Below are 19,965 nucleotides of genomic sequence, written 5' to 3'. Positions count from 1 at the left end.
AGAGGCTGAGGTGTTGAGAAATCAAAGGCACAGCTAGATCCACACACTCAATCTTGATCCTGACAATCCCGAGATGAAATCAAGGTTACGGGTTTCCTTCTAAAATTACAAACTCCTCTGACTTAGGCTGCAAGAGACAAAACCCAGTAGAAATGAGGCACTGCAACTTCCTGTAAAACAACAGGAATACAGGGAGGCCAATAAACTGGTCTCTCATGTTCCATGTAAACGTCATCACCCAAATACTGTAAAAACAGCCATTGTGCTGCTAACCTAAAAAGCCTTGTTATGTAATGCTGTTTGTGTGTGTGTGCTTCAGTGGGACATCTGAGTAAAGAACATTTACAAAGAAGTATCTTTTGTTTCATTTGACCCACTGAAATAATGAAAGAAGAGGCTTTTAACGGTTCAAATCATCACAAAATCATTTGGGACCTCTATTTGTTTCAGGCTTAGCATCTAGAAATGCTTTTTATCTCCAGAGTCATGATTCTGGCTTGTTCTTATTCCTTTTAGGTCCCATCAGGAAATACCCTGCCGACCTCAAAGTCAAGTTCCCAGATACCACTGCTCTGGTGGGGCAGAATATCTCCTTGGAATGCTTCGCTCTGGGGAAGTAAGTGTGAGAGATCATTGCTTACCTCTGTTTGACATGTGCAGCGTTTGGACTGAAAGGTTTCATGAAGATCCGGTATCAGTGAGTCTTATCTTCTAAGTTCCAAGTGTTGTGAAATGGATCTCAAGGGAGAATTTAGATGAACACAGATCACGTTTCAGAGTTTTTTTCATGCTGACTCAGTAATGAAATGAGGAAAGGTTTCTCTTTGTTATTATTGTGGCATTAAATAATTGAAATGATGCAGCATATCAATACATATATATTAATTATCAAAAACAAAAATTTTAAATATAGGGATGATGTATCAATCTCTCAATGGTTCCCCCTAATGCCCAGTAAAATGTTAATTTACTGTAGCTTAGATTGACTGAGCTAAATCATTCATAAAGCATGTTTCAGAAAGATGAGGACTTGAGTGCGGCGATGCATTACAAGTTGAAGCCTGCCTGCCTGCCTGCCTTGTGTATTATTTCTCTCTCTCTCTCTCTCTCTCTGCCCTTCCCAGTCCTGTCCCCGAGATCCTCTGGAAGAAGTTAGACGGACAGCTTCCGCCCAATCACGAGGTGCGGATGGCGGGGGCTCATCTGCACCTGTACAATGTGCAGTTTGAAGACGCGGGCAGCTATCAGTGCGAGGCGGTGAACTCGAGAGGGAAGGACTACCACGCTGCTCGGGTGTCTGTAGAAGGTAGGAAGTGTTTCATGTCAGCCTTCTTCTCATACAATGTATAACAGGGAATACACTCATTCATCAAATGTAAGGCTTATTCTTTATCAGCTGTATTTGTTACAGTATCTCCCGGACACTGCTGCGTGGGGTACATTTACCAGCCCTTAGTTCTTTCCAATGCCGAGTATAATTTCTCAGGTTTTTCTTCCTTTAGATCTAACACCCACTGTTATGCCTCAAGTATCATATCACATATTATTCAGCAGCTTTTTTTTCAGTTTGCTTCGATTTTTTTTCAAACACTGTAACTCTGATTTTGCTCATTTGCAGCGTTTCCTGAGTTGGTGGAGCACATCAGCAGCACAGAGAAGGACCTCAGCAGGGATTACACCATGTCCTGCATAGCCAGCGGCAAACCTGAGCCACGCATCCGCTGGCTGAAAAATGGACAACCGGTAAAATCCAAACTAATAATATACGTCGTGTCTCACGAACCTTGATTTAGCTCTAGCTGTAATGTTAGCAGAGCCCCTCTTAGCATCACTGTGAGGTGCACAGTGTGCATCCCAGGGTTGTTGCAGTAGCACAGCAGTGACAGGAAGCTGGCACTGTGGGTACACATCATGTCAGGAGAGAGTACCTGTTGGTGTTGAGTGTGTGCCAGCATGGGTTGTGTAACCCTCCATAGAAACACCTGTCATCAGGCCTAAAAAATACCCAAGAGAGTAACAATTAGTGGCAGCCGAGTGGGGGAGGTTGTTTGATATATGCGGCTAGATAAACCATTATGTATTCATGAAATCCTCTCCCAGTCAAATAAACTAATTGTCTTCTGTACCTCTGTGGATGTCAACAATGGTTTCAATCATTTGCTTACTAATAGAATTGAAACTGTATGAATGTGGTTAAATGTAGATGTGATGATATTTTAACTTCACACTCCTGTTATTTTCCACAGTCTAACAGGAAGGAGATGAGGTTCAGCAGCTTGACGTTTGATGATTCAGGAATGTACCAGTGCATTGCAGAGAATCACCACGGAGTCATATATGCCAATGCTGAACTGCGTGTGTATGGTGAGTCACACTTTGGCTGCATTAGAGATTTAAAGGTCAAGTTTCAAGCTGGCTAATTGGAGCTCATTATGATTTATGGAGTGCAACGTCAGATTTTATACAGAAAAACAACACAGCGCAATAAAACATAACTTGAGAATGTTGTCTAAAAATTGACATTGGTCATCCAAAGTATCTTAGTAGATCAGCACACTACACATTTGTATTAATGTAAAATGGACCATACGTTTCTGCATTTCTGCAGTCAATGCATATTCTGCGATGCTTGTGATGAGTAATCCAAACTGTCCCTCCTCAGCCTGTGCTCCCACGTTTGAACACAACCCCGTGAAGAGAGTCCTGGCAGCTAAAAACGGCCGGGTGGTGATCGACTGTCGACCCAAAGCGGCTCCAAAGCCCACCTTCTCCTGGAGCAAAGACACCGAGCTGCTCTTCAACTCCACCAGGTGGGCAGTCTCCTCACAAAATGGCACACTTCCTTTTTGTCTTCTGATCTGTAAATGTTGTATGGATATGTATTCTTTTAGAGAGGCTGGTTTATCATGAATTTTCCTTTCTACTGTAGTTTTTAGTGCAAATATTCGTCCATCTTTCTCTGGCTGGGAGACACATTTGGGTTAACACGAGGACGAGTGACCGAGAATGTGACGTCTCTCTACCCTAGAGGGCCTCGACACATACAGTTTAGTGTTTTTGGGGATCTAAATAAGCTCTAGAACTCTTAAATTTACTTTGCGCCAGAAAATCGTACGTGTTGTTGTTTGTCAGTGGCTGCTGTGCACTGCTCTGCTGTCTGTCAGTAGTTGACATTAAACTCAATCTCAAGCTCATCAACGTGGACAGACTGGATGTGTAAACCCCCGTCATGTCCTCCTCACTGACAAAACAAGCCTAATCTGAGAGCTCTAAGCCCCCCAACCCTTCCCCCCAACCTACACACCCCGCCATGCACCGCAGTGGGGACTCGCATAGAGGAGGAGCAGTGGCCAAATTACTATGCAGCATATGCTTCATAACAATCTCTATGGTGGCTGTCGTGGTGTGGAGTAGTGACGGGCATCTGGCACGATGCTATTTGTGATGCATGAATATGAAATATGCAGATGAAAATGAATCAAACATTGCCGCCTTGCTTTTAGCGCAATTCGAGTTGACGTACTTGTCTTTCTTGTAAAAACATATATCCCATTAGGGAACCGGCGAACATTCAGAGTACTTTCATCCTTTATCATTATCCACATATCTATGGAAAAACACACGCCAGACTTTTGACCTTCATATCGTGCTGAATATTTCATATCGCATAGCTCTTTCTTGTCAGTGGGGAAGAAATTAATTCTGGTTTCTTTTCAGGGTGTTCATCTGGGATGACGGGAGCCTGGAGATCCTCAACTTGACGCCGGCAGATGAAGGCAGGTACACCTGCTTCGCCGAGAACGACCGGGGCAAGGCTAACAGTACGGGCTCTCTGGTGGTTACAGGCAAGTTCTGGCTAATGAACAATTCTTAATTAATAACTCTCGTCATACCTCTTTTTTGTAATCTAGGACAGCTTGTGTTGCTTTGACTGATGTCAGCCTTCGCTGCCAATCATTTCTGTCACTCTCAGTCCCACTACTAAAGACCCGACCTCCAAATTTCTGCCGTTGAATTATTATCCCTCTGAGCAGAGTGACAGTACGCGGGCTACTGGTGGATATTCAGTCATTCCCCAAGGACAGAAGGCGAGACGGGATTGCTTTAGATCCGATGTGATGAGACGCACTGTTCAATGAGGAATGAGGAGAGGACTTGAGTTATGAACCTGTTGAGATAGTTTGATTGAATAGCGAATAATAACATTGATATGAGTTTTTTTTGCTTGTGATTTCTTTTCTTCAAACATGCAATCTCAGCTGTCAAACAGTTTGTTACAGTTGCTCTCATGTGGTTCTGGATGTAAAGCTCTTTTCTGCCCTCTTCTGGACATTTGTGCACATTGAAGAATTCTATCTATTTCATGTTAACACCATATACTTTACCATTGAGCTGTCCGCCATGTGACTGCTCAAGATCATTTATCTGTCATTTTCATCCATATCGTCACATTTTTAATAACCTAAATGACGTTTCAGCGGCTGGACTGATCGCTTTCTCATCGTCACTGATTCCCTCGTCCTCCTGTGTTTCTCCCCAGAGTCCACAAAGATCACCTCGGAGCCGTCCAATGCTGACGTTAAAGTGGGCGAGGACACCAGGATGCAGTGCGGCGCGTCACACGACCGCTCCCTGGACATCACCTTCATCTGGTCCGTGGATGACCGGGTCATTGACCTACACAAGGAGAGTCTCCATTATGAACGCACCCCGGTGAGACAACGATGAAGTATTTTAAAGGGAAATGAAACGTAAATAATCACAATTTAGCTTGATAGCCCTAACTTTGCCCCCTCTCGCAAATCTCCGCTCTAGTCTGGAGTTCGTCCAGTCAAATCATATTTCAGGTCGGGTTGCAACCTGCATGATGTCTGTAGTATTTTTATTGGAATACCTGAAATGGAAAAGCCTGCTTTAAGTAAATATGGCTCTAAAAGCCATTTCACATTCCTTCTTGAGAGGAGTAGTGCATTGTATATCAATTTAATGGCAATTTCCGCTAACATCCATTATTGTTGACATGACCTACTCTCTCTCTCTTCGTGCAGCTCTAACCATCACTTAGCGGTTAGCATTTCTTATTTGCCACTCTGCCCACTAGGCAAACACTATTATGATTGTGATTGATGATACCGCATTTTTGTACACAAGGAGGATTTTCCCCTCGTAAAAATGTGGTCCAGTTCTACTTAATGCTGTTTGTGTGGTATGAGCAAAGCATGTGTGAGTCTCAATCTGCGAGTTCTATGCAGTCATGACTTTTTACAGGATGATTTTTTTAGAGTGCAAACACTGTGTGGAGGTTGACATTTCCTCATAGGAGCAGAAGTGATGCCCTTGTGCTGGAGCCCATGTCCAGCTCACGTTCAAGTTGGATAACTCAGTCTTTCTGGTCTTACAGAGTTATGTTAGTGTTTGAAACAATATCTCCTTTTCCATATTTCTAGATAAGTTTCAGGCAGAGGGAAAAAATATCTAACATTGTAAATTTGCTCTGACAAGAACACAGTGGGAAGGCTTTTTTGCCTCGTGATCTATGACGTTTTGCTTTCTCCTAAATTAACCGTTGTGCTGTTTATTGCAGAATGGAAGCTCAAACGGCGAGCTACTGATTAAGAACCTCCAGCTGAAGCATGCTGGACGCTACACCTGCACTGCACAGACCCCCATTGACAATGTTACCGCCTCTGCAAACCTGGTCGTCAGGGGTGAGTCATGAGCGGCACAATTACACATGCAGTCATGTATAAAAAATGACTCAAAGGCTCTTAAGACATCCAACATGAACACACTATTCTCTGTCAATTTTCTATCCGTTTTAGTTATTTTACATAGCAGATTTCTGTGTTTTGTGTTTTGTTTGTTCTCTTCTTCACTGTGGTTTGTTTGGGTACTGTCGTTCAAATCTGATTGAGCTACGCCCACACAGTCCTGATGAAGCAGTTGTTAGTGTTAAACTGCTTAAAATAATAAGTATTAAGAGGTTTTTTCAAACTTAACGGTTGATATTTATGAATATTTAATGTTGTAGAGAAATACTTAAAATTTAAAGCTACTTTTTCAGGGGCGTTAGTTCCATAGAGCTTATTAAACTGAACACAAGACGAAAGAATTTCACAGTTCCTCAGACACATATATTTCTAAACTACTCATTAAAATTTTCCCCCAACTCCTTGTTGTCAAAGCCTACGTGTAAAAAGAGAGAGAGAAGAGACGGAGAGAGATAACACAAGTACTGCATCCAACGTGGGTTTGAAGAGAAATTAATCTTTCCAGAGTAACCAGACCGGAGACGATTTTGCCGGATAATCTGTCGACCCCGAGACTCCGGGGCAAAGGACAGCAAAAGAGAAAGCGCGATTTATCAAAAAGAAACTCTGTGTCCAGCCAGGCAAAGTATATCAATGTAGTTCATTTGATAAACTGTTGCTGTGGTTGATTAATTAGAAACAGTTGCAGATTTAGTTTAGCTGACAAGCAACGCTTCTGTATCATTATGAAGTGTTTTGAATAGAGTGTCAGCCTCCACTTGTCTTCATTATAACTGAATAAAGTCTCTCTTTTTATAGGGTAGCCTGAGAGCTGTTGACAGCACAGCAACGAGTATGTTTGTGGTTGTTAGTTGTGTAACGTCATGTAATAAGTATTTGATGACTAAAGTTTGTAGGACATCATAGATTTCTATCTTTCACCAAAATATTTTGACACGGAGAGCTGCTGATTTCAGCACTTGTTCTTCCAGCCACATACAGATATCAACACGCACAAAATGAACACCGCCGTGCGCCGTCTGTCACTGACTGTATTTCACCTCCTGGATGATTCATCAGCTTGTTTTCACCCCTCACTTCCTGATGAGTGGGAGCTTGCCTTACAGCCTGCCCTCGGCTCTTGAAACAGGCCCAGTGTTGGTGGACAAAGGGCCTCTTCAGATAGGAACCCAAGAGCTCCAGCAGTGATCTGGTTGCCAGCGATCCCCGTTGTGCCCTGGGTGTGCTGCCGCCGCCGCTGCTGCTTTCTGAGCAGGTGTTGACAGATGGCCAGGTGAAAGCACAGCGGCTGACTGTAACGTTTCCCAGAGTGCAACCAAAACACAGGCCCTGGGCCGCTCCTAATGGAGTGCCAAGTGCCAGCAGCCCGGGTTGCAGCGAGGTAGAGATGAAAGACGGCCATTTATCACGGCAGATGAGGAAGCAGATCTGCTTTGGGAGATTGTCCGAGCTAAAAACACAGCTCTGCACCTGTAGCTTGTTATTAGTGGGGATTTGAGATAGGGAGAAGAGCTGTTTCCATATGACGGGTGTGTGTGTTGTTGTAGCGTAATGTTACAGGCTTGACTGGAATAGCGTTGAAATGTGGCTGTGTTTATGTAATTGTCTGTGAATTGGGAAAACTACTCGTAAGCTGTGTTCAATTTGGTTCTTGGGAGTGAAGGATGTCAGTTAGTTTAAAGCGCTGAAGCGAATCAGTTTAAAACACATTGTGCTCAGCATCCATATGACACAGTGTTGTACAGACACGGGAAATCTGTACAATATTTCATCCCTGACACTGAATTGTACAAAACCGAAATATTTTCACCACTTTACTTTCTCTCCTGACTTGTAGAGGGGAGGGGAAGCTTCGGGGCTGTGTCTAATTGCCTTACTTGTCTCGGCTCATATTCATGACTTGGAAAAAGTCAATCCTGGCTGATTTCTGAGGCTGTGGGTTGGGAGGCTAACTTTAACACAGTCTGGGTTTTCAATTAGACCATTTTTATGTTCCAAAGGAAGACTCGAGGGGAGCAGGAGGACCAAGAGAAACACTGGATTCAGAAGCTTTCGCTTCAGCCTTAGTTCATGTGTGTTAATGGCTTCCAATGCTGTAATCCACATCTGTCTTTGCTGGCGTCTTTTAAAGAAGAGACTTAAAAAGAGAAAATGTAAGAGCTTGAAATGTGCTGTGTTTCATATGCATCAAACAGAGAAGTATTACGTTGTTTCACGGCTCATGACTTTTGCCAAGAATTTCCTCATGAGCTTGAATAAAGCTCTTTCACAAACGCTACATCCACTTTCTGTCTCTCCACAAGTGGCTACTTGTGGGGATTTTAACTTGAGAAGGGACAGTGTCACTGTTCTCAACACGACTGTTGCAGCCCCACTTGTATTCATCATCCACCGAACAACACTTTTAACTTGTCTCCTCTTCTCGTCTTTACCCCAGGTCCCCCCGGTGCCCCAGGTGGGGTGCGAGTGGTGAACAAAACTGACAAGAGTGTAACGTTGCAGTGGAGCCGTGGAGCAGACAACCACAACCCCATCTCCAAATTTACCATCCAGTACAGGGACTCCTTCTCAAAGGATGTCTGGAAGAATGCCACTACATGTGAGAACTTCAGCACGCTAGTTGGTCAAATAAACACTGCTAGCTTAATGCTGAGCTGGCTCCCGTGTTATAATTATTTGGGTCATGCCACAGTAATATCGTAGGCCTACATAGTCGTTAATGTCTCTTAAAGATGGCCAAAATAGAATTTCGTCATGCATCGAGGCTTTGAAATACAGGAATGTATTCTGAAAGTGGAACTTCATTATTGTTTTAAAGATATTTTTGTTAAATAGAGGGAAAGCACAACCTACACTGCAGCGCTGTTTAACCCTGAACTTTTGGCTTTCTAAAATGAAATCTGTGTTTTTCGCTCCAGCTCCCGCAGATGTAGAGGGGAATACAGAGATGGCCACAGTGGTGGATTTGTTCCCCTGGATAGAATATGAGTTCAGAGTGATAGCCACCAGCAGTCTGGGGACAGGAGAGCCAAGCAGCCCGTCACCTAAAGACAAAACCCTGGAAGCATGTAAGACCATGTCCTGACTTTGGATCTAACATTTGGAACATATAACTTACAGTAGGAAGACGCAGAGTAACTTAAGATGTCATGGAAATGTGGTCCTACAGTCTAGCTTTCCATCCTGATATTTATTCTTCATCATTCAATTATGGCGCTGTTTACTTATGTTAAGTATCGCTGTAGAAATGAGTCAGCAGAAATCCCATCAATCTGAACTTCCTACGGTAGAAGCATGCTGCCAAACTCACCACACAAACCTCTACAAATGAGCACTTTGCTGAAACTGTATACTGAAATTCAATTATAAAATGGAAATCACAGGCCTACGGTGACCTCTCTTCAAAAAACACAACCTTTATTTGAGAGTGAGCTACTAGACTCGAGGCAAAACAAGAGAAACCTGTGCGTCCTTTAGTGGCAAGGTTCCCGCTTTGACATAATGGTGTTGCGTTTGGCACAAGTCAAGACATCGATATTGTATTTGCAGAGGAAGGATGTTTCAGCGCTGCTGCCAGGGATAGGTTACAGCCTGTGTGGGTTTGGCGATGTTTGTGTGGATTCTTAGCATGTGGGCCCAGAGTTCTGATGTTGATCTCTGAATGTAGTTCCTGTGGTGGCGCCCTCGGACGTCGGTGGCGGTGGAGGAACTAGCAGAGAACTGACCATCACGTGGACGGTAGGTCTGGACCTTCCACTGGGCTCATGTTAAAGCTCACAGAAAGGAGACATGCCGCCCTTATCTCACCTCAAACTAATTCTAAGTCAGAATGTATTCAATTCCTGGTAACAACAATAACCTTTAGAGCACTGTTGCTTCGCAGAAGAAAAAAATAACATGCCGGAACAATGATGAGGGAAAAAACGCACATCTATTCCAGTGAGGTGGTGGCTCACAGGCAGACATAAAAAAAAGAAAGAAAATGGATCGTCACACGCTCATCACTCCCGTAGCATCTTTGATCAGTGTTTTGGTGAAATGGGCCATCATTTTGACGAAACAAATAAAAGTGGTCCATGAATTTAAAGTGAGCCATTGATACGTTTTCCAGTCACTTTGGAACACAACAATGTAGTATATCAAAAGACGAGCAGAGGAACTGAAGCATTGAATAGTCTCATACTTTACACCAAACAATCACTATCAACAAAAATCAATTTCCTGAACTGAATCATTATCTTCTATTTCCCCGCTGCAGCCGTTGATAAATTAGCTCTCGTAGGTAAATTGCCTTTTGCTCGACTGAAGCATTGGCTTCTCAGCTCTCCAGCAGCTGGAGGATGAGGCGTTGCGTTTAGAGATGGGTTTGCGGTGCCTAAGAGCAGGCATGTCTTACTGGAAATATGATGATGAGAATAAAGCCAGAGTGCCAACAAAGGAAATGAGGCGTGAGGACAGATCAAGAGGGACGAGCCAGCAAAGTGTCACAACTCTAAACTCTTGTGTATCACTCACAGAATGCAATCATTTTACCGAACACTGTGTAAAAATCATCTGATGAGTGGAATTGTCCTTTTTTGAGTCTTGCTGTTAATCCTAGTATACAGGACAAGCATAAGTGAATGATATTCATATTCATAGTGCGAACTCTGACCGGATTACGTTTAATCCACATTAGGAATACGCAGGCTTCAGAGGTGTTTTAGATAAAACATATGCCACATTAAAGTAATGTTTGATGTTTCTGTCATCAGCCTGTCCAGCCACAGTACTACTATGGGCCTGATTTTGGCTACATTGTCGCCTTCAAACCACAAGATGGGTCCCAGTGGATGAGGGTGACATTAGCTGACCCCCAGGCCAAGCGCTACGTCCACAAAGACTCCTCCATCCCTCAAATGACAGAGTATCACGTCAAAGTCAAAGCATTCAACAGCAAAGGAGAGGGACCCTTCAGCCGAACAGCCTCCATTTATTCTGCACAGGACGGTAAGCACTGAAGAGATCTACAGCTCTCAACGCTGAAGCATAAAAAGGGAAAATGTGGCAAACGAATCTCAAAAACGATGTCACAGATCGACCTGCTTCTGTTTTCTCGGCAACACAGAGAATGAGGAGTTCTTCAATATGCCAACACTCCGCTATTTCAATATGTCAGTGTCAGCTACTTATCACGAGCGGGGTTTTCAATGGAGTAGGACTCATTTAATAGGAGTTCTCATGTATAGTTGTGAGGAATTTTAATACCCCTTGAAAGTGAACCTATCTTCCCCTCTCTCCGTCTTCCCTTGCGGGGGGATTACCATGATCTATGTAGCATGAACCAGAAAGCTGATAATTCGCCCAAGGATGCAAAGCATTTAGCCTAGTTATTAACTTCCACTGACAGACAGTTGAGATAACCACTGGCAACCCAGACATGATGGGTTACAGAGATGCCCCGTTGCCACGACAACGCACTTTGGGAGCGCTTGCCGAGTGTCTGTGACTTTATAGCTAAGCCCTGCAGAAGCACTTTGCCTCCAGGGATGTGACCATTTCTAGTCGTCTGCACGCTTGGTTGTGCAGCATTGTTTTTGTGCATTTGTTGCTTTGTGCAACACAATGACTCTGGATGTGATGGGCTGCTGGTTCGAGGGCCAGCGTGACAATTTAACATTCAAGGACGGATTCTTGGCCGGGGCAGCCTACTCAAAGTGTAAAACTGCCCAATAAGTCACGGGAAAGTGTCAGAGTGCCCAGTGAAGGAATGTGGGCCGAGAGAGATTTGTGTCACTTGCCTTGTACCTTACAGTGATTCATTCACATTACTAAAATGATGCCTAAGCAACGCTGAGAGAAAAATGGCATCATTAAGTCCAATAGACACAGCAAAAGGAACACTAGATAGTTTATGGTCATGGTAGTGGCTCCATTAGCGCAAAATATGCTCATACATGTAAAATATGCTACGTTGGAGTTTTTGCGTGGTCAATATATGAAGATTAGCTCTGATGGACTCTAGGAAAATGGGTTTTCTTACTGCAACTTGTTTACCAAACTGTACTCTGTGTCTTCATTAGCTCCATCTGAAGCTCCTACAAGGGTTGACGGCAAAGCTCTCTCTGCCACGGATGCCGTCGTGTGGTGGCTGCCTCTCTCACAGAGCAATATAGATGGATACCAGGTCAGTGGGAAATGTTTTATATATGAAGTGTATAATAGGCAATTTTTCTAAAGATAATTGTAATTTCTTTCTCTCAAATTCTCCCACCTCTAGCCAAAAATGTTACTTATTTACTTTGCTTTTTATGACATTTTCCCCTTCCTCCTGCTTTAAATCGGTTCTTGGAAGTGCTGTAAAAGCAAGGTGTGCACACCAAGCTGGTGTTGGATCCTAGCCATCTCACCTCTGTTCATCTGTGTCCCAGGTGAAGTACTGGAAGAATCAGGAAGACAGTGAAGCCCAGGGGACGGTGGTAACCGGCAGTGAGAACCACACCAGGCTGGAGGGTATGAAGCCAGACTCCCACTACCTTGTTGAGGTTCGGGGCTACAACTCTGCAGGATACGGGCCGGCCAGCGATCACCTCCATATCCACACCAAGAAACCCCGTATGTTGTGCTTTTAAAGCAGTTTAGTCCAGGGATCTGCATGGGTAACAACAACACGAGTCATTTTAATATACTTGTTATTCATTACCCCTTTTCTTTCTTTTAACAGCTCCAAGTCGAGCTCCCATAATACTTGGTCAAAAGTTGAAGGGCCCGTTCGTAAATATTGCCTGGGAACAGGTGGAACCCCTCACTAACGAGGCAGCAATAGAAGGTTATAAAGTGAGTACAGTTCTACATTTACTTTTACACGTATTACTATAATCTCTCTGAAGTGAAGCAGTAGCTGCTGGGCACCTTGCGTATCTTATAAAGGATGTGTGTGTGTGTATTCCTAGGTGCTGTACAGGGAGCAGGGCCGCTCCACAGGCGATCTGTACACAACCACGAAGCGGAACATAGACCTTCCCCTGTACGTAAATAAGATCTACGTGGTGGAGGTCCGGGCGCACTCAGAGGGGGGAGACGGGGCTGTGGCACAAATCAGCATCACAGGTAACACGAGAATCCACCATTTACTTTACCCCTTCATTAACAATTCTGAATAGTGTAATGTAGTATTTTGAAAAACATTCATCATCCTTGTTTTTTTTTTAAACTCTCCTGTTATAGCCTGCATATACAAAGAAATGCTGAACAAAGACACAAATGAATGCGTAGAAAAGAAGCAAAATTAACCAAAAGTCAACCTCTAGAGAGGGTCGTGGTACAATTTAGATGCCTGAGTTTTATTCAGTGTTTACATATTTTTCTTTTTAGTAAAGATGTATCCTCGCTCTAATAAGTGTTGGGTTCCAAGAAAAGCAACTGGTACTTTATTACTTCCTACACTAATTGTGTTTTCTGTTCGATGAACACTGAATGATTTCAGTGTTCATCGAATTTAGTGAGCGAGAGAAAAATACTACTGTGATCTGTTTTCACCCAGGTTTAGTTCCATCAGGGGATCGAAAATAAAGAAAGCCTTCAGTCATCTGTTCTCATTTTAAATCCATAGTGCTGAGGTGACACACTGTGACGGTTCGTTCCTGGCCTGCCATTTGCTAGTGAGATTATGCAAGGTTCAAAGTTGGCGGTGGGTAATCATTTGTCACAGCTAGAGGGGTTCCCATGGGCCAAAGCAGAGCTGACACTTCAAGTTTCATACCTTAGATTGGAGGGCTAAGATGGGAAACCTTACGATCCGTGACTAAAGCCTTGATAGCCCCCTGACTCGATCCCCTCACTGGCTGATGGACTGACAGGTAGGCTGACTGGATGGAGGAGGCCTTAAGCCTCTGTAATTGATCTTGATGAGTAGAGGAAACCCCTCCCGTGGTTTTCCTTATTCCTTATCGCTCAGACCCAGACCCATCTGACAGCTTGATTTCACAGACCCGGGAATTTAAGCCGTGGGGGATTTCAAATGCAGGGCATTGACAAATGGAGGGGCATTTAGGGTGATCTCCACACAGATGGGGTATAATATCACACTTCACACACCAAACATGGTCTTTAGTTTGATGAATGAGAGCTGGACACTCGAGAGACAAATCTTTTTTTCCTCAAATCAACGGCAAATTTGTCCGTCAGTTCGGGTATTCTGTAAGCAAAAACTGACATACTTCTATCTCTGTGTCTCCCAGGTGGAGGTGTCATGTCCGCCCCGTCTCTCAGCGTACTCTCCCTGCTCCTGGTGGCTCCCCTCTGCCTGAACCTCTGAATGTAGCGCCATCTTTGTCTTCACTTCCCGTGAAGGAGACTCTTTATGGTTGACGACGCCTATGACGACTTTGGGACTCTTTCCACAATCTTTTGGTTCCACCCCGTAACCCGGGACGTCATATTCCAACTCGTCCCCTCTGGAATATGTTTGTGAAAATAGACACAGAAATGGAAAAATTGGAAATGGACAAAGACATCCCTTATTTATCCACAAAAGGCCTCTTTGGAGGAGTGTCAAAGGAGTTCTGTCAACTTTTTAAATATGCCTTATATAAATGACTGCACTTATCTTTCACTATAACTTGTTTTAAAATGGATCATGACTGAGAGTGTGAAGATTACACTTTAGATTGTCCGTTAAGTCTATTTACATCATGAAGCCGACCTTTCTTAAAGTTGCTGTTTGTTCAGAAATGTGGGCTTCTTTTGATCTGCGATATTTAAGGAGAAGCTATCCTACAGTGCATTCCATAGTAAAAGGTAAACTGTGAAGGATAAGTGTATGAGTTTATAAAAATGTCTCTATGTCTTTCTTTACTTGCAGTTCAGTGACATTGTCTTCTATTTTCTTTTTAAAATGAAGCACACCCTTTGTTACAGAGATACAGTCAAAGCAAATCTTATCCTTTCATACTTGCTTTTTAATAACAAACATCATAGAGGAAAGAGCAATTTATGTCATGCTGAAATAATACATCCAATAATAATTGGTATTGTTTTGCTATCTAATACACTATGGATGTTATTTGAAGAAAAATAGATTGGGTTGACCTGCAATCAGTGCTTATTTACAAATCATAGCACAAGCTCTATTGATCGAATGCCACTTTCATAGTGTGTGCATGTCAACATCGTTACATGGAAGGAAAGTTTGAAATGGATCATAAGTGTTTAGGAGTTTAGGCACATGGATCCATATTTGCAAAGTTGAATGTAAAGCAAACCATAAAAGCAGGAAGTAAACATATCGGACGTGCAGTTTCAAATGTTTCGAACTGCAGCAAACATTGTGTGACGGCGGTTATTTTTTAGTGCTTGTCACCTCTGGTAGTATTGCATACATGTATATAAGTGTGCAATGATCAATGCTTTGCCACAACATCTGAGTCATTGCTGAACTAAACCTAAACTAAAAAAAACAACAACGTTTGTTTTGACTGTATCATTAGGACCTCCGTGGTACCAGCTGGTGCTTTGTAAAGAATGTTGGCATTTTATTTGGTGTAAACATTTTTCACTTCATCTCACTCGTTAATGGCTTTGTGTGAGAGTCACTATTAACAGTTACAGTGAACGGTAGCGACGCTCATGCCCTTCAATAAGCGTGCAATTCATTCATCTGTGGCTACTTTATATTTTCTAATGAGACAACTTGCCTAGCTCCTATAACAGTAAGCTAATTTCCTTTTTAATTACCTGGCATAAACAGATGATAAGCAAAGCCATCCATGTCAGGGGCAAGAGCCCATCCAAACGTTTTTCCACTGCATTTTTTTTTGTCTTTTTATTAATATGTGATCAGAGATATATAAACATTATCAACTGTTGGCGTTTTTTGTTTATGATTATCATATTTGTATGTCATGATCCACCTCTAGTTGGACAGTTTCAAAGTTTTATTTCCCTCGAATGGAAGAGAACAAACGCTGCGTTTTTGAATTCCTCCAAGTCATTTCTTGTGTGACTGATGCTGGCCATGCTTCTACATTGTGACTATATCAACATCCACCACAAAGTGCTTTTCCCAGTTTTCCTTCATGCGACAAATCATAGAAAAGAGTTGCCAAATGCATGAATGCCTTGAACTTTTGACGTTTTGGAAGAAGCAGCGGCTCTACATTCTAACATGCATGACACTGGAGACGAAGCGGTACTTTACTTTGCAACAAATCAACATCGCAACATCGCAACTTGTCAACCTCTCTCAGCTTCATATGAAACACATTCCATTCCTGAGTGACATCCCTTTACGTCAGAGACAGCGCGTGTGTGCATTAGCTGCTAAGCTACGCTAAGCCAGTCGTTTCATATGGAGTCGTGGAGAGAGGATTTTAGAGAGAGTATTAAACTGACAAAAAAAGGAATCTCACTCATTCAAGGTCAGAAATGGTGCTGCAGTCCGGAGCGCACACCATGGTGAGGATTTGATAGCGTCACTGGTGGCAGTGTTTGGTTGTTTGCTGGACGTTCAGTGCTTCGCTGGACTTGTGAGGGATGAAACTGGATCCTCTCATTGGCTGGACAAGATACAATAAAAGTGTAGTTAACTATTAAAGTGCTCCGGTGTTGTTGTTTTCTTTCTGACACTGAGTGCTCAACACTGTGAGTTTACTGTAAGCCTGAGTGTGAGAGCAGCTAAAAGCTGACAGTGTCTGTCTGAGGTGTACAGTCCATGGTGGAAGAAGTAGCAAAACAACAATGTAGACATATTCCATTACATTTACAAGATTAAAGTTAAAGTGTGTAATTATCAGGAAAATGTGATTTAGTATCATAATTAGACATACTCGTTAAACACAATGGCTCCTTACAAAGAAGGATATGCAGCACAAAAGTTCTCTCTATTTGAAGTCTTAATTGATATGGATGAAGCTATTCATACAACTTCTCATTTTTTTATAAAGAATGCATTAATAGAAATCTGTACCCGGTACTTTAATGTCGGAGCTGGTTGCGGTGCCAACATTGTTTACATACAAGGAATACCTAACTACTATAAGAAACAACCATATAGTAAAAATGGTAACTTATCTCTTCTCAAAACAATAGTTTTGTAATAAATGTCAAATGAAGAAAATAAAACATTACTTTTACTTTAGGAAAGTTACAGTAAATGTCCATACTGTGTAAAGCGAAAATACACAGAGCTGCAATTGAGTACTTTTGGGCCTTTTAATAAATTTGTATTTAAAAAAAAGCACAAATTAAAGGTTAAAGGTACAGAAAGAAATAGAAAACAATGATATGAAGTCATTAGGAACAAATTGATTGACAAGGTGATGAGAAATTGGAATGATTGGAGTAAAACACCTGTAAGATACACAACAGTTTATAAGGAAGTGTACTTACACTCCACCATAATCAAAAGGTTGTCGTCACTGTTCAGGATAAAGATGTCTCAAATATGACTTTGACTCTCAATCTGTAGTTTTACAGTTTGAATCATAAATGTCATTTTTATTGTTATAATGAACAAGAATATACAGATGAGGAGCTTAAACAGATGCATGATGAAAGATGCAAAATATACCAATAAATTCAACCAAAGTTTAGAAATAACCATTTACCGCCTATGACAGACCTCTGAAGAACAATATTAGTCGTGGAAACACGACCTCACCACTATTTAGTTCTCGCAGCTTTCGTTCATATCACATGATCTTCATCAGCGGCGTTGAGGTCCAAAGTTAACTCTTGAGCAGTTCAGAAAAGAAAATCTCACCACCGGGTCCATCGAGTAGCCCGTCGTGAGCTTTCCATCACGTCACATGATCTTTATCATATTGATTGCACTGAACAAAGTTAGTGGACTTGTGAAGGACGGATGACTGAAAATGTCCTGAGAAAGTCCCAGTTAAAGGTTTTAGCTCGCAGCGAGTCAGCCTGAATGAATTATGAATTGCGTCTGAAATAGTGATGTTATTTCTACATTGAAAGTCCATCCATGAAAGCTAAAGCAATGCAGACACCCTGGGAGAATATTGTCAGACAGTTTCACTTTAAACACACACACACCGAAAAGCAAATGTGTCAAAGGTTGTAAGAAGTGTTATCAAATCCAGACAGATTCTCCACTGGGGTCAGACAACTGGTGGTCTCAGGTGCGTTTCACTCTGCTCTTAGATGTGCCCACACTCCCGAGGTGGATTTAAATTTTAAAAAAATCTGCAAAAAGGAAGCTTTGTTGGAAAAGAACAACCCCCACCAGTCATTAGTGCTTTGGGATTAAAGTATTGTATAACTGTAACTTTAGACTGGACGTGTGACACATTCATAGCAGTGTTTCAGCTCTCACATAACAAAAACACGAAACTAGAGCTTCATATAATCTATGAGTATCTTCCGTTATCATCTCAAGCATTTGCAGCAAGTGTTGAATTTATGAGTCGATTTTTCCTTTTTATTAGAACTTATCTGTCTCCAGGAGACGGCTATTGTTTACCAGGACCAAACATGTCAGAGAAAGCCTTTCAATCTGTCCTCCATTACAGATAAGGCCAACTCTGTCAATGTCTAGCTTTTCAGGCAGAAACAGTTGTTGGAGTTTTGTCTCCTATCGGGAATACAGCAGATGAAAAGTAGATTGATATCACTTCTCTTCATGGATTAGGTCAACACCAAATCAATCAGATTTTTGATTGTTTTTGAGCTTTAGGCCATCTCTCCGTTTCAATCAGGGCTCGTAATGGTAATTCACTGAAGTCAGCTCACAAAGAAAACAAACGACAGAGATGTCAATGGCTTATCGGTCCCAGCATACGGCCTATGTGATAGATCTGATCCCAGGTGGCTGAGTAACAATTTACCCCAAAAACACCCTCGCAATCACTGTTACCCAGGCTGCTGCTTGGTTGAGTCCGACTGCTCCTCCTGATCCCATCCTCCAGACTATGAACTGTTCTGGAAATATAGCTACTTGCTGACAGCCGACTTAAAAATAATTTAATTTAATATCGAATCATGAAGTAATACAAGAGCTACTATTTCATCTGCAGTGATTGACATGAGGAAAAACATGCTCCTCTGACCTCCTTGTGCGTGTGTTTTGGCAGACAGGTGTGCAGTCCCAGGACAGATTGTGCTATTGTCTTTGTAAGTCTACACCTGCTCTCTGACAGCTCAGACAACACAAAACATACTTTAAAGTGGTGCACAGCAGACTAGAACCAGACCGCTGCTCTGGGAGACCTGAAACGTGATGCCCCTCTCTGAGAGGCCTGCAGTATGTCATGCTGTGTCAGGCAGCGAGACCGGCCCACACTCATGCAGGAAGGCTTTATTAGTGAAGGTCTCCGTGCGCAGATATTGTGTTTCAAGCCGGGGGTTTAACTGTCCAAGGACCATCATCCCCCCTGAGACAAGTTCCCCTGACATGTCGTCGCTGCAGAACCTGTAACAGAGGCCGACTGAATTAATTTAACGGGGTTAAGATGAGGCACAATAAAACCCCATGATAATGCCAATCATGATGGGGACTGTTGCATTTGAGGGATCTGTTGCTAAGTAACCCCTTTGAGAGTATAATTAGCGACCTCTGCTGGAGAGCTTTTAGAACACACATCAATCTCTGCGCACAAAGATTGATGTCTTTAATTAAACTGCACGAAAAACACCACCAGAGTGTAAAGATGCCTTTACACCTGACGTCAAACTAAAGTCAAACACATGATGTTAGTTTATGTGAACAGCAGGAAAAACACACTGACCAGAGCGAGAGAGAGAGAGAGAGAGAGAGAGAGAGAGGGAGAGAGAGCACAGGAGTGCGTCAGCGGGGAGAAGTTTTCTCCTCAGAGCAACATCTCATCACATGTGTGAGAAGTGGCGCTGCCCCCCAGCTCAGCTCAGCTCAGCGCGAGCGGCGCAGACAAACTTTTAGCGCACGCTTTCATGCGTTCACACTTGTAACCCCCCCCACACCAGTGTGCCGCACTGTAAAAGTTGCCTAGCGCAAACTATGTGCGCTGTTTGCCGAAACTTCTGCCAAGTTTCGAACCCCAGGCGCGATGGAGTCACACACCGAGCCGGAGACGGGTCACCGTGCTGAAGGTGTTTGCCAGAGAGGATGCGGGCTCCTGCTGTCCGGCGAGGACTTCGACAAAGGGGAGCACCGTTGCGTGGACGCGCTCCGCGCGGTCACCGACGCGCTGGAGGAAAGGAGCGCCGCTCTGGAGCACGA

At 42.9% G+C, this 19,965-nt stretch overlaps 1 protein-coding gene across 1 annotated transcript in view; it reads left to right on the top strand.

The window, feature by feature from the left end:
- The window catches only part of cntn1a (contactin 1a), a 59,836-nt gene extending 43,544 nt beyond the window's left edge, over window positions 1–16,292 (top strand). Inside the window, exons 8-24 of the mRNA XM_079163659.1 lie at window positions 517–616; window positions 1,125–1,306; window positions 1,619–1,743; window positions 2,247–2,364; window positions 2,663–2,810; window positions 3,718–3,845; window positions 4,541–4,713; window positions 5,585–5,708; window positions 8,209–8,370; window positions 8,690–8,839; window positions 9,439–9,509; window positions 10,526–10,760; window positions 11,834–11,937; window positions 12,182–12,365; window positions 12,475–12,587; window positions 12,704–12,860; window positions 13,991–16,292. Coding sequence (XP_079019785.1) covers window positions 517–616; window positions 1,125–1,306; window positions 1,619–1,743; window positions 2,247–2,364; window positions 2,663–2,810; window positions 3,718–3,845; window positions 4,541–4,713; window positions 5,585–5,708; window positions 8,209–8,370; window positions 8,690–8,839; window positions 9,439–9,509; window positions 10,526–10,760; window positions 11,834–11,937; window positions 12,182–12,365; window positions 12,475–12,587; window positions 12,704–12,860; window positions 13,991–14,067 — 2,351 coding nt within the window. The 3' untranslated portion in view covers window positions 14,068–16,292. The remainder of the gene's footprint in view (window positions 1–516; window positions 617–1,124; window positions 1,307–1,618; window positions 1,744–2,246; window positions 2,365–2,662; window positions 2,811–3,717; window positions 3,846–4,540; window positions 4,714–5,584; window positions 5,709–8,208; window positions 8,371–8,689; window positions 8,840–9,438; window positions 9,510–10,525; window positions 10,761–11,833; window positions 11,938–12,181; window positions 12,366–12,474; window positions 12,588–12,703; window positions 12,861–13,990) is intronic.
- Window positions 16,293–19,965: the final 3,673 nt, after the last annotated feature.

This window comes from Pholis gunnellus (genome assembly GCF_910591455.1).
Source record: "Pholis gunnellus genome assembly, chromosome: 7".
NCBI lineage: Eukaryota > Metazoa > Chordata > Actinopteri > Perciformes > Pholidae > Pholis > Pholis gunnellus.
Note: the sequence above shows the minus strand (reverse complement) of the source record. Positions and strands in the feature narration are given on the sequence as shown.